The 13933-nt window shown below is 47.2% G+C and overlaps 1 protein-coding gene across 1 annotated transcript in view; it reads left to right on the top strand.

The window, feature by feature from the left end:
- Positions 1–4703: 4703 nt before the first annotated feature.
- WWOX (WW domain containing oxidoreductase) overlaps positions 4704–13933 on the top strand; it is a gene marked incomplete at both ends in the record, with an annotated part of 987258 nt that continues 978028 nt past the window's right edge. The window contains 4 exons of the mRNA XM_080704229.1: positions 4704–4810; positions 10154–10218; positions 11075–11132; positions 12764–12942. Coding sequence (XP_080560355.1) covers positions 4704–4810; positions 10154–10218; positions 11075–11132; positions 12764–12942 — 409 coding nt within the window. The remainder of the gene's footprint in view (positions 4811–10153; positions 10219–11074; positions 11133–12763; positions 12943–13933) is intronic.

Genomic DNA, 13933 nt, shown 5'->3' with positions numbered 1-13933 from the left:
AAGGTGTTGTGGTAAATAAAAGGGACATAGACCCTGAAATCTGGTACTCCGTCCCTTAACGTTCCCAGATGCCTCTGTGTCTTATGTTTTTAATCTTCTAATCGAATATAGCAGAGAAGATATAAGAAGACAGGGAAGAAGATGAAATTATGATTATCATTTGGGCTCATAATCGGGGTCTGGACTGGTCAGCCAGGTTTCTGCTGGTCCATGCACTGACCTGCAGAGGGGCCAGGGATCCGAGAGGCAGGTGCTCAAGTTCAGTGCTGCAGAACTCTGCAGTCAGCACCCGTGATGTGGCCAGAAGGGTTCCAGGGCCACAGAAACGGGCTCCGAGAGGCCTTCAACAAAACTTTGCAGAACTCAACTTGACTTCCAAGTTAGCGATCTCCGAACTTACTGCCAGGATAGATCTGGGTTTCTGAGACTTTTTTTTTTTTTTTTTTTGGTGGTACTAGGGCTCCTGGAAGCCCTTCTACCTCTGGGCTACACTCCCACTCCCAGACCTATTTTTATATTTTTATTTGGAAACAGGGTCTCTTAAGCCAGGGAGGCTGGCTTTGAATCTGCGCGATCCTCCTGTCTCCGACTCCCAAGCTCGAGCCACCACTCCCGGCTGTAGGTTTCTTTTTTTTAAACCTTAACATTCACAAGGTCAAGGGCCATGGGTGTGGTGGTGTGCCTGTAATCTTGGGAGGTGGAGACAGGAGGATCACGCAGGTTCGAAGCTAGCCTGGCTGGCTTAAGAAACCCTGTTTCCAAATAAAAATATAAAAAATAGGTCTGGGAGTGTAGCCCGGAGGTAGAAGGGTTTCCAGGAACCCCAGTACCACCCCCCCAAAAAAAAAAAAACCAAAAAAGTGAAGGTTGATCTCTTCCTCCCATCTTCTTGTGGAATATGCAAACCTGTCTTTAGAATGTGGAAGTTCAAGCTGGGCGCACGCTTGTAAACCCTGCGCTTGGGCAGCGAGACAAGGGGATCTTGCTGCTAGCTGGCTTAAGAGACCCTGTTTCCAAAGAAAAATATAAAATAGATCTGGGACCGAAGCCCAGAGGTAGAAGGGTTTCCAGGAACCCCACTACCACCAAAAAACAAAACAAGAATGTGGAAGTTTGAAGCTAGGGTAATTTGCATTATAACAGCTGCCTGATTCCTGGCTGTAACCAAGCCCTTTCCTCTTACAACTCTGAGCTCCATCTTTTGTATCCCGATTTTTGAAATATATACATTAATAGCCAAACTTCTTTTTCAAATCTTTCTAGGCCATTTCTAATACTGGTACAGTTGACCGAGAAGTTTAGACTTCTACCAGCAGGACCACCAACTCACTTTGGAGACCCTCTGGGATTATCGTTCCCTGTTTCCTGTGGCTTCAGGCCAAGTCACAGGCAGCGCTGCCGGCCGAGGCCCCAGGCAGGAAAAAGCAAGATCAGTCTAAGCTCTTGCTCCATGGACAGAAGCCACAGGTCACTGGGGAACTGAGGCTAATCAGATCAACTTTGTTCCTTCCCTTCCTCATCATCAGGGGACTCTGTGAGCTAATATTCTATTCACATAAAGGAATACGTGGGCTAAGAAAGTTGAAGAGCAGCAGATGAATGGCAACAGATAAAATTTTATGCAGATTTGAAAAAAGTCACGTTATTGAAGTAGGATAAAAGAAATAAAAAGTATAGGCAAAAAGGAGACAGAAAGCAAGACAAAAAATATTTTAATCTGAAGTCCCGCATGCCTGTTCAGGCCTGCCTGTCACCTCCCAGTCACTCCCAGATTTCTGGGAAATAAATAAATCTTAGTTACTAGAAATTCACTCACTTAGGAAAACAACCGGGTACACTGTTAATTAGCCCATGCCATAAGTAGATTGAGCCAAGAGAGATACAATATGTTATGGTTTGAGATGATATGGTTTTGGGGAAACTGTCCCCGAGGACCCCTGTTAGGGTTCCAGACACAATTTCTCTCAAAACACAAAAGAAAAACAAAAACAGTTAAACTGCGGGTTTTTGTCCTGAGCTAAGGGTAAATACACATTAGCCCGGACTCTTGCTGAAGAATTAAAGAAGTTTATTAAAAAGATAGAAATACAGAAGACAGTTAAAGCCCCATGCCATTCAGAAATGGCACCGGGGGCCGGGTCAATTTGAATGAATTCACCCAAATCTTTCTCTCTCAAGGTCTGCCATTTTGACACAATTATTTTTGAAATATATCTATTAATAATCAGAGCTTTCTCAAGTCTTCCTAAGCCATTCCCAATACTGGTACACAATCTTTTCAGAAAACTATAATTAGCTGCGTGTGGTGGTATATGCTTGTGATCCCAGCCAGTAGTTGGGAGGCTGTGGCAGGAGGATCGCAGGTTCAAGGCCAGCCTCAGCAAAGTGAGGCCCTCTGCAACTTAATGAGACCTTATTACAAAAAATAAAAATAGAAAAAGGGCTGGGGTATAGCCTAGACGTAGAATGTAATGTTCTTGGGTTCAGTCCCTAGTAAACACACACACACACACTCTCTCTCTCTCTCTCTCTCTCTCTCTCTCTCTCTCTCTCTCTGTCTATAATTTAAGGGATTTTCCAATGTTATCTACTGATCAGATATTGGAAACCACATCAACCTAAGAATCCTGAAACAGCTTGAACACCCTAAACTGTCTGTGATCACCAGCCCGTTGTAATCACCACCTCTCTCCCACGCCCATCCCTCATCAAAGAAGAGCCTGAGACCCCTAGAGAGTCTTCCTCTCATAGTTACCCCACGACCTCCCTTGATTCCCTAAATAAATACCTGGATATTTGACACATCGTTAAATTTATTTCTGAGATGTCTTTCATGACCCCCATGTATCCTGAGTTGAGGCTCTCCCCTCCTTTCTAGTAATTTCTTAGACTTCCTCCACTAATATTACCATAGGTTCGAGATAGGACAGCTAGCCTGATAAAACTAAACGGTGCTTTAAATTAGCTTTTGGTTAGACATGTTTGGGAAAGCTTATCTCCTCCTAAAAAGCATGCAGGAATTCTCTAGCAAGAATCAGTTTTAAGATTTCAAGTCCCAAATCAACACGGTCAGTATCCCTCACTGACCCTTAAATTATGTCTTTTTTTCTGATGCAGGCTTGCATTCTTTAAGATCCAGGCCAGAGAAATCATGGACTGCCCTATAACATGGGGCTAGAAAGCAAGTTCTAAACAAGAAAGTTTCTGGAAAACTCCTTAGGCAAGGCCAATCGAAAATGTGCTTCTGGTCTTAGATACAGAAAATTTATAAATAAAATACTTGTTTAGAGAGAGGATTCAAGATAACTCACTTTGTTAATTCAGATTAAGTTTTCTTTTTCCCTAGGTCGATTCACAGAGGACCAAACCTAAAAATCACATTCCTCTATTTATTTATTCAATCAACTTGCAGGTCTAGGCATTTTGCAGTGTCCTCTGTCCATTTAGTTGGGAGTAGACAGCTGAGTAAGTAATAGTAATACAGCAATGGGGTCTCAAGTGCCAGGAATCCTCTGCTTTCTTCTTCTTTTTTCTATTTTATTTGGAAACAGGGTCTCACTAAGTTGCTGAGAGCCTCACTAAGTAGCTGAGGCTGGCCTTGAACCCCTGCGATGCTCCTGTCTCAGCCTCCCAAGCGCGGGGATGACAAGCGTGCGCCACCACGCCCGGCTGATTTCTTCTAATTGTGCGTCCTAGGTGGCTAGCTTTCACGGAGGTGTGGGGTATGCGCAAAGATTGACCAAGAAAGCCTAGCCATGACCATATCCATAAATATTAGCCATTAGGATCAACAGAACCATGCCATGGCTGGAAGAACCTTATCTGAGACTGGGAGATCTTTAGAGAGGGGCATTTACATTTTAACTTCTCCACACTTATAACAACATTGCGTTTAAATGCACCAACAAAGTATGTGAAGCCTGTATTTTATTTTTATTTTTTGGTACTGGAGGGCAAACCTAGGGCTATTCTAACGCCTCCAGTCCTATTTTATTTTTCACTTCAAAATGGAGTCTTACTATGTTGCTGAGAGACCTCGCTAATTTGCTGAGGCTGGCCTCCTTCCTGTGATCCTCCTGCCTCAGTCTCCCAAGTACTGGGATTACAGCAACACTCCACCATGCTTGGCTCCTGGAATGTTTCCAATCAGGCCAGTTTACTCTCCAAAAGGGCCCTAAAATAAGGAGGAGCTGGAATTTATGATACCCGCATCAGAATCCTTCCTTTTGGCTCCACTTTACAGTCCAGCTCGGCCTGGACTACATTTCCCACAATGCCCGATTGCTAGGGCTCATGCGGGATTGGCCAGAACAACGCGGAAGTGGCTCCAGGTCGCCCGGCAACAGGCGGAGTCCTGGACCGTGACTGGATGCGCACGCCCCTTCTCTGCTGTCATAAGGGTGACGAAACTCCGCTCCATCTCCGGATTGGCTGAGCGCTCTCCGGCCTTTCCTTCCAGCCGAGCGGCAGCGCACACCCCCTCCGCGCTTTCGCTGCAGTGCTCCTCAAGCTCCGCCCCTTTGCTGCCGGCAGGTATAAAATCCAGGAGACTGGATTTCCGCCGCGGAGTCGGCGGCGCGGCTCTGGGCGGCGCAGTGCGCAGGCGCGAGCGGTGGGTTCCGACGCGCGCGGCGCTCGGTTGAAGCGGGAGTGAGTTCCTGGACCCGGAGACCTGCGGCGGGCGATCACCTCCTCCATCCGCCATGGCAGCCCTGCGCTATGCGGGCCTGGACGACACGGACAGCGAGGACGAGTTGCCCCCGGGCTGGGAGGAGAGAACCACCAAGGACGGCTGGGTTTACTATGCCAAGTAAGGGGGCCGCATGGGGCCGGGCGGGCGCACCTGGGGGCGCGCACCTGGCAGCCTCGCCCCCGGGCCTGCCCAGGGCCTGCCAGTGTGCAGCGATCGCGAGGGCTCCAGGACCCCAGGGTGCGCGCTGGGTCAAGCGGGGTCATCTGGCAGCGCCCAGGTACGCCCGCTGCCGTTCAGGACGCAGCACTGCACGGTGCGTGGTGGCAGGTGGTCTTATTCTAAATATACAAAAATTAAAAAAAAAAAAGTAGATGCCCAGCTTCGTCCTTGGGGGTCAGGGTTGAAGGCCTAGGGGTATATAATCATAGATCGTTTCACTCTTGGGAACCTTAGCAGAGCTACATTTCTCCATTACTGTGTGACTTGAGGTCATTAAAAGAACTCAGTTTTCTTATCTGCAAAATGGGCAGATGTGAAGGTCCACTCAGGCACTGTGCATAGAGTACTTAGCTCAGGGCTTAAAAGATACTCAGTATTCGATCTCTTAATATTCCCTGATGTGTGTGTATAGCCCAGGCAGTGGCTCCTCAGTCTGATTCTAGAAGTCACCCCCGGGGAGTGTATTAAATACAGAGATCGGCTCTCCATAGGGAATCTATTCCAGCAGACTCTTCCACTTGGGCAGTCTTTATTTATTTTTTAAAGTTTTCCAGGTGAGTGGGTTATCACTTGGCTTTGAGTAACAAATTAGGATGTAAACTAGTGATTTTCAGCACCTGAAAGACATTTTCGAAAATAGCTTTTCCTGGGTCCCCCTTCCCCAGATTTTATGAGTTAGAGTGGACCCTCCCGCTACCCCTTGGTAGGTTGAGTTCTTTCCAGGTGATCTTGATCCACCCAAAACCCTGAACACTACTGTCTTTGGTAGAAGGAGAAACAAACAATCAAGAAGCTTTTGTGAGTTTGTTTATTTGGTGAGATCTTAAGTTGTAGGCTCCTTGTTGGAACCCGGTCCTACTGGGGTAGTAAGACCCACTTGTCATCTTTTTTTGGTGTGGTAACACTTCAGCTCTAAGCTACATCCTAACCCTCTTTAAAAAAAAAAAATTGTAGCAGCAGGGAGCCATTCACTACTGTGGGAGTCTTTAGAAGAGTCTTGGTCAGTCCCTGGCGGCTCCTTCTACACGGGCCAGGCTCCTCTTCCTCTGTGAGAGTTGGGCTTGAATGGTACTGCTCCAGAGGCCCTCCTCGGCTGGGCACCCCACTCCTTGTACTGGGTTATTCGTCATGTCGGCTTCTTGGTCCTTAGCATTATCTGTAGTTTATATGATCAACCTTCTGCTTTGCCCTCTGTCTCCCCACTGTGTAGCACCCCGGAGCTGTCAGAACAGAACCACAGCCACAGAAGCACACGGAATGGAGTAGCAGGGAAGGTGAACTCTGGGTGGGGTCTCCCAGACACACAGTTGACCAGAACCCATTTCTCTGCTCTCTCCTTCTGCCGCCCACTTGAAGGATCTGTTTTCATGTGGCTCCTTCCACCAGAGACTCAGCGGCTGCCCTTCAAGTTAGGGCCCTAGGGCCCCCTCCTCTCGCTGTCCCGTCTCCCCTTGCGCCTCACCGTACGTGGCTTGGCCTTTCTTATCTGCTTCTTTCCTTCCACAGTGCCTGTGTTGGCTCAGAACCCCCTCTGAGCCTCAGCAGTGTGTTAGGTCTCACGCCCCATCACCCTGACTGTGGTGGAAGGGCCGGGCTGGCTCCTGGCTGGAGTGCACACCTTTACGGGCCCTCGCTCCGGTCCTGTGAACCCCTATTCCTTGGCTCTTGGGGCTGGTGAATCCGTCTCTGATCCTAATCCTGATTCCCAGCCATGCCTCTTGGTCTCTCCTGACCCACCGGTACCCTGGACCTGCTTTTCCCTCCTACCTCTGGAAATGACGCTTGTTTTTCTCTTGGAGATGGGCGGATTTTGCTGATGGGCTATCAGACCACCCATGGGATCCTCTTTTCAAGTGTTCTCCCCGGCACTGGACAAAGGCTAGAGATCTCAGGGTCTTATAGAAACTCACTTAGTAGCCCGAGCCCATCCTGTTGTGTGGGTGGAGTTGGAGCCATGTCCTCCATGATAGACTCATAGACCTCAAAGCCACACCTGTCCCATGGCTCCCAAACCTACCAGGCTGGGCCGGAGCTGGGAGCCTCTGGGCCATTCTGCTACTGGGACCCAGTATTAACCACAGAGACCTGGCAGGCCATCCCCCCCACCCATCCCAGGGCAGCCTCTCTGTGGGAGATGGGGTCACAGGGACCAGTGTCGGGCTGTCCCTGCAGCCAGTAGAACCTTCCTCCCCGGCCTCCTTTTTGAGGCCAGCCTTACAGTATCAGGAGACATTTCTTGGTCCACATTGGACTCTATCTCTGTGCTAGCTAAGACTACGCTTTAAGGAGTTTAAACCTTACACGAGCACACTCAGAAGTGGTATTCCTAGAGTGTGGTATATATTTAATTTTGATCCCTTGGTTTAAGTTAAGATTATTATTAGTGATCTCTTTCAATGACAAAGCTTATCTAAAGAAAAAAAAACAGAGGGCTTCTATGTAAAAGTGGAATATCATAACACTGGGGACATGTGTTGTGGTTTTCTCTTCATTAAAAAGTCATTTAAGGTTATAATTAAAAAGAACACTTTTTAATTAATCTTGTGTATAAGTGTTTACTTAATATAATACTTGTATGGAAAGGCAGGGCTCCTAGTTCTCTACATTTAGCTCACTGAGTCCTCCGTAACTCCAAGAAATACATGCTATTATTGTACCCATCCTACTAATGAGGAAACTGAGGCACGGAAGGTTGAACAGCCATTTAGGGGCTTCTCTCTCTCTCTCTCTCTCTCTCTCTCTCTCTCTTTTTGGCAGTACTGAGGATTGAATCCAGGGCTATTCTACCTTTGAGTTATGCCCTCAGCCTCTTTTTATTTTTATTTATTTATTTTTTTTTTGTAGTACTGGGCGGATGGAGCCCAGGGGCATTCTACCTCCAAGCTACACCCCCAGCCCTGCTTTTGTATTCTTGATTTTGAAACAGGCTCTTACTGAGTTGCAGAGGGCCTCACTAAGTAGCCGAGGTGGCTGCGAACCACGATCCTCTGGTCTCAGCCTCCCAAATGCTGGGATTACAAGCGTGCGCCACCACGCCCGGCTCCTTTTTATTTTTTATTTTGAGACAGAGTCTGTTTTCCAGGCTAGCCTCCAACTTGCTATCCTCCAGCCTCAGCCTCTGAATTGCTGGAATTACAGGTGCAGAGGGCACTTTCTTGAGGGCACCTTTATTCACAGCTAGATTCAACACTCCTTTGGTGCGGGCCCAGGAGACAAGGACTACTTAAGAATCTCTGCACATCTCATCTTGAAGTAGCACGTGTCAGGGCAACCCGAGGAGCAGGAAGCCGGACCAGCGCTCGTACCTCCTAGCAGCTGTGTGCAGGGATATACGGTGGGGTGGGGGGTCTTTCCTAGTCTCCTCCTGGGTCCACGAGGAGCCATTTCATCCTTGGGGAGGGACTCAGGGCTCTCTCTGCAAGTGTGCCTTGGCGGTGGTTGATGTAAAGAGTAGCTTATCTTTGCCACTAGCTGCTTGAATGGTTTAATCGTGCTGCGTTCCGTCGCAGCAGGCACTATGGGTCTCATCTTCCAAGCAGCTCCGTGCCGCAGGTGTGGCGGGGGACGGCCTGCTGACCACGGCTCCACCTGGAGCCCGGCCGTTCTGCCCGCTGCTGCCCGGAGTGTGTGAAGCAACCTGGGGCCAGCGGTTCACGCAAAGACAGACCTCACTTGTGGCTCGCCAATGTTTTTTTTTTTTTTTTTAACAGAAACTTCATTCTGCCTCCTATTTCTTTTCTTGAATCTAATGGATAGGGGAGGACTATCTAGATTTTTGCCATCTGGATATCAGTGGTTGTCGCTCCTATTTTCTCTTCTAGCAAGAGTATGTGAGCTTTTAGGAAACCCAGCTGAGCCTCCCAGAGTCCCCTGCGGACCCCGGCTGTCTCCCTCGTGAAGTCGCTGTGCGTTTTCTTGGATACCTTGCCGTTTGGTGACAGGTGTTTCCAGCGATTGGCCAACTATTTTAATTATAGCTGTGTGTTGTTCTGAGATAAAATGGTACGTTTGGCACAGAAATCAGGTCGGTTTGCATAACTGATTTGTATACAATACTGGCACAGACTGTCGAGGACTTTTAATATGCCAGCTACGATACGTGATATGCAGGGTCCTCATGGCCGCCCCTGGGGTCAGCACTAGGATCCCAGTTATTTCTTTTTTTTTTCTTTTTTTTTGTACTGAGGATTGAACCCTGGGGCATTCTACCTCTGAGTCACAACCCCAGCCCTATTTTTTATTTTTTATTTTTTTAGTTTGAAACAGGGTCTTGCAAAATTGTTGAGGATCTTGCTAAGTTGTTGACCTCAGACCTACAATCATCCTGTCTCAGCCTCTCAAATACTGGGATGATAGGCATGCACCGCCTTGCCTGGCAGAGAGTTTTCTTTTCTTTTCTTTTTTTTTTTTTTTTTTTTGTGTGTGTGGTACTGGGGGTGGAACCCAGGGGCTTTCTACTTCCAGGCTATACTTTCAGACCTATTTTATATTTTATTTGGAAACAAGGTCTCACTAAGTTGCTGAGAGCCTCACTAAATGACTGAGGGTGGCTTCGAACTCCTGTCTCAGCCTCCCAAGCGCGGGGATTACAAGCGTGCGCCACCACGCCCGGCGGAGACTTTTCATTTTGCAGATGAGAAAACGGAGGCTGAGAGGTTGAGTCATTGATCCAGAGGTGCACCGCTCCACGACCCCTGGGGCTGGCTCTTCACAGACTGGCTGAAGACCACCCTTGTGAGCACTTGGGGATTGGTGCTCAACAAACACTTCTAAGTCAATCTGTGGAAAGAATAAACGTTTTCAGAAGATGAACACGATTATATCCAAGTTATATTTAAATATCAGCATTATAAAAGAGACATTATGCATTTTGTCAGTAGATCCTGGACTAAAATTAAAACAGACACAAAGCAAAGCACCACCCTGGATCTTTTGAGTGATTCTTAAAGCTTTGTAAAGTTGCCCCCTCAGCTGGGGGCCTGGTCTTCTTTTTCCCCACCCCAGTCTGGCAGCCTCTCGGGAGATTTCCACAAGATTCTTTATCCTTCCAACCCAGGGGTTACAACCCGATGCAATCAGTAATGTTATTTTCTGTTTTTTTTTTATATAATTTTTGCTTTTCTTAATCTTGAGAATGGTTATAATCTGGGAGAGAAAAAACAAAACAAATACAATTGACGAGATGGATTACTTTTGGGAACTGTTAACTTACTGTCTTGTGGATTTTTTTTTTTTTAACAGTCATACTGAAGAGAAGACTCAGTGGGAACATCCGAAGACTGGGAAAAGAAAGCGGGTAGCGGGAGGTTTGTATGTCACGAGGAGAGAATCTTTACTGAGCTGTCGCGTGGGTCGGGACGGGTCGCCCTGTCACCCCGGGAGGACTCTCTGGCGGGGAGCCATCGGGAGGCTGGACTCCTCCTCCCGGGAGGTGATGAGATCTCAGGGTAGAGGAGATTTCTTCCTGGTCTGAAACTAAAAAGTATTCAAGTAAATGGAGCCTTTGGCTCACAGTTTAATTAGGTTTTCCAACAGCCGTGCTGTTTGTAAACTCTTGGTAGGTTTTTACTATGGAATGACATATATCACTGTTTTAGAGAATTCCATAAAGATCCCATGGCTTCTGGGTGGCTTTGAGCAGGTGTGCAGTCCACGGGATAGACACATAAGAATGAGAACAAGTAAACAAGAAGGGCCTTGCCCCAAGGTGTTTAGAGGGCAGTGGAAGAGACAACAGGTGCACACACAGAAACGGAACAGCTTGTAACTCGTATGAGGCAAGGAGCTGGCGGGGGAGCAGAGCTTGGCGCCCACTGACGCACTGACCCAGTGACCGGGTCTGGGACCACGTTCACGGGAGAAAGGATTATAGAGGCCAGAATGAACATTTCCCACAAGCGCAGGAACTGAGTGGAGCGTTTAAGAATGAACCAGAATGAAACAGGGATCTCCTTAAAGCCAGAGACAGAAACTGGGAGCGGGTCGGGGCAGGGGGCCTCCTGTACCTGCCAGGATCAGGCACCACAGCTGCAGGTGGGAGGAACAGAAGGGGGCGTGGTGTGGAGTGGGCGTGGCGTGGAGTGGGCGTGGCTCCTCCTCACAGGGGTGGGGCTTCCATTTACTGCTCCACGTGGAGACCTGTCATTCTCTCCTGTGTTTCAGATTTGCCATATGGATGGGAACAAGAAACCGACGAGAACGGACAAGTGTTTTTTGTTGAGTAAGTGTCTACCTAGAAGATAGTCATGGCCCTTCTGCTTTTTAGTGGGAATTTTCACTTATGAAAGTAACACACATCCATTGTAGAAAAATAGTAGTGTTATCTTAGCACCAGCAGGGACTGCTGTGAGTAGTTTGGGGATTTGTTCTTTCAATCTGTCTTTTTCTCACTGCCTCCCAATCTCTTTTTTATATACATATTTTCTTAGTAAATACACTGTGTGAATGGTTAAATAACCTGATTTTTTAAAATTTTTACTCATATCTTTATTTTTATTTTTTAATTTCTTTTATTTTTTTGTGGTACTAGAGATGGAACCCAGGGGCCTTCTACCTCTGGGCTACACTCCCACACCTATTTTATATTTTATTTGGATACAGGGTCTCTTAAGCCAGCTGAGGCTGGCTTCAAACATGCATGATCCTCTTGTCTCAGCCTCCCAGGCACAGGGATTACAAGCGTGCTCCACCACGCCCAGCTTTATTCTTTATTTTGACACAGGGTCTCACTAAGCTGCAGAGAGCCTCACTAAGTGGATAAGGCTGTCCATGAACCGAGATCTTCCTGTCTCAGCCTTCCAAGTAGTGAGATTACAAGTGTGTGCCCAGCTATTTTAAATTTTAAGAATGCATTTAAAATGTAAAAAATAAATTCTATTCTAAAAAACAACATATTAATATCTGTCAGGTTTTTTTTTTGGGGGGGGGGGTAGTACTAGGGGTAGAACCCAGAGGCTTTCTACCTCCGGGCTATACTTCCAGACCTTTTTTTATATTTTATTTGGAAACAGGGTCTCACTAAGTTGCTGAGGCTGGCTTCGAACCCGTGCGATCCTCCTGTCTCAGCCTCTCAAGTGCGGGGATTACAAGCGTGCGCCACCACACCCGGCTTCTGTCAATTTTTTAAAGTATTGTTTCTAAAGTTTTAGATCAACTCTGAGTCAAAAGTAGAGTGCTTATGAGAGGCAGAGGTGTGGTTGCAGAATGAACATCCTTAGAATTTGACCAGTCGATCCATTTATATGTACAATTAAGACTTTTATCATTTGGTGTCTCTGTTTACCTACTAGTGATTTTAGGGCCTTGCACAGGGTGAAGGGACTTACTTGAAATCTACTGAGAAGAGTGGCTGACGAGCCAGGCGTGGTGGTGCACACCTGTAATCCCAGGGACAGAGGATCTCAAGTTTGAAATCAGCCTTGTCAATTTTGTGAGATCTTGTTTCCAAATGAGTTATAAAATCAGGCCGGGAGTGTAGCTCAGAGGTAGAATACTCCTGGGTTCAATCCCTAGTACCAGGAAACAAAACAAAAACAACAAAGAAAGTGGCAGATAGATGGCATGGCCAGATTTACGTGAATTATGTAAAAACCCAGAGCCTTATCTAGAAGTCACCTTTAAAGTGCAAGGATAGTAGGCAGTGGACATTGCATGTTCCCGAACAGTCTATGGGCAGCTCCGAAGGAAAGGCTTCGATGACCATCTTTCCAGACAGCAGGGTCACTCATCCCTCTGGGGCCAGGTGACAGGTTAGATGTGCTCTGATTCTTCTCAGGTTTAAGAACAAGCCTTCATAGGATGATCTCGCCTTCATAAATGCTGGTGTTCACGCCTTCCTCCATTTCCTCGCAGCCATATAAATAAAAGGACCACCTACTTGGACCCGAGACTGGCCTTCACCGTGGATGACAATCCCACGAAGCCAACCACCAGACAGCGCTACGACGGTAGCACCACCGCCATGGAGATCCTGCAGGGCCGGGACTTCTCCGGCAAGGTGGTCGTGGTCACGGGCGCGAACTCGGGCATAGGTAGGCTCTTAGCGTGGCTGGCGCTTTTTATAGTTGACTTTGTTTCTTGATTGCAAGCATGAAGTCCATTTAAATCTAACTCTCAGGAAGTTTTTTATTTTAGCGATTCTCTAATCTAAAAATGTGTCTAGACCTTTTTTAGCTATTGTTTTGTTAAAATCATGGCCTCTGTCGAAAGCCCAGTGTCACTGTGAAAGGCCGTGTAGGGGGCTGACCTGGAAATCCCCAAAGCTGAATGCTCAGCAAAAGATGGTGGCTATTTTTGGTATCCAGGGATTAGAGACAACAGGCCCCAGGTAAAAGTTTTTGACCTGGTCTGCGTAGCGGACGGATATTTTCCAATTACCTGGGTTATTCCAAGTAGTAGTGATTGGTGATGGGATATGGGGAGCAACAGAGGATATTGCAGCTTTTGGCTGGTCCCTGAGCCTACCACTTTCCTTTGGGAGCAGGCTCTTATTTCTGTGTAAAAGTAGAGACTCCGCCCTTGTCTTAACCTCTGCATTAACCTCTTATTTTTTGGTGTTTAGTCCCAGCGACTCTCCTGAGGAGGGTGGCTGGAGGGGTCTTCCTCAGCATCACGGGTTGTTGCAAAAGCAGAGGCGATAAAGGTGCTTGTACCATCCCTCTCGGTGGGATGTTATTTTGTTTGGATTCATTTACGTCAGTATCTGACGCAGGAAAACCCAGCTGCTTTGAGGAAGGATACATACACATCTTCAGATTTGTTTACAGATACAGATCGTGCATTGCGTTGGGCGGTCTTCTGTCCCTTTGACCTCTCCCAGCCCCCAAAGTGTCCTTCTTCCCACTGACCACTCTTATGAGCTTTCTCTTCCTTCTCCTCTTTCTGTCCTTCTTAATTTTCAATGACTTCTTCCCCAGGCCCCCAGAAATATTCCCAAGCCTCTTCGGGGCAAACACAGAGATGAAAATTTATTCTTCAAGAGTCCATAAATAGAACAGAACTCTTGACCACACCTGTCTACTA

The sequence above is a fragment of the Muscardinus avellanarius genome (assembly GCF_963383645.1).
Source record: "Muscardinus avellanarius genome assembly, chromosome: 10".
In the NCBI taxonomy this organism is placed as follows: Eukaryota; Metazoa; Chordata; class Mammalia; order Rodentia; family Gliridae; genus Muscardinus; species Muscardinus avellanarius.
The sequence above is the reverse complement of the archived record's forward strand: the minus strand, read 5'-3'. Positions and strand labels throughout refer to the sequence as shown.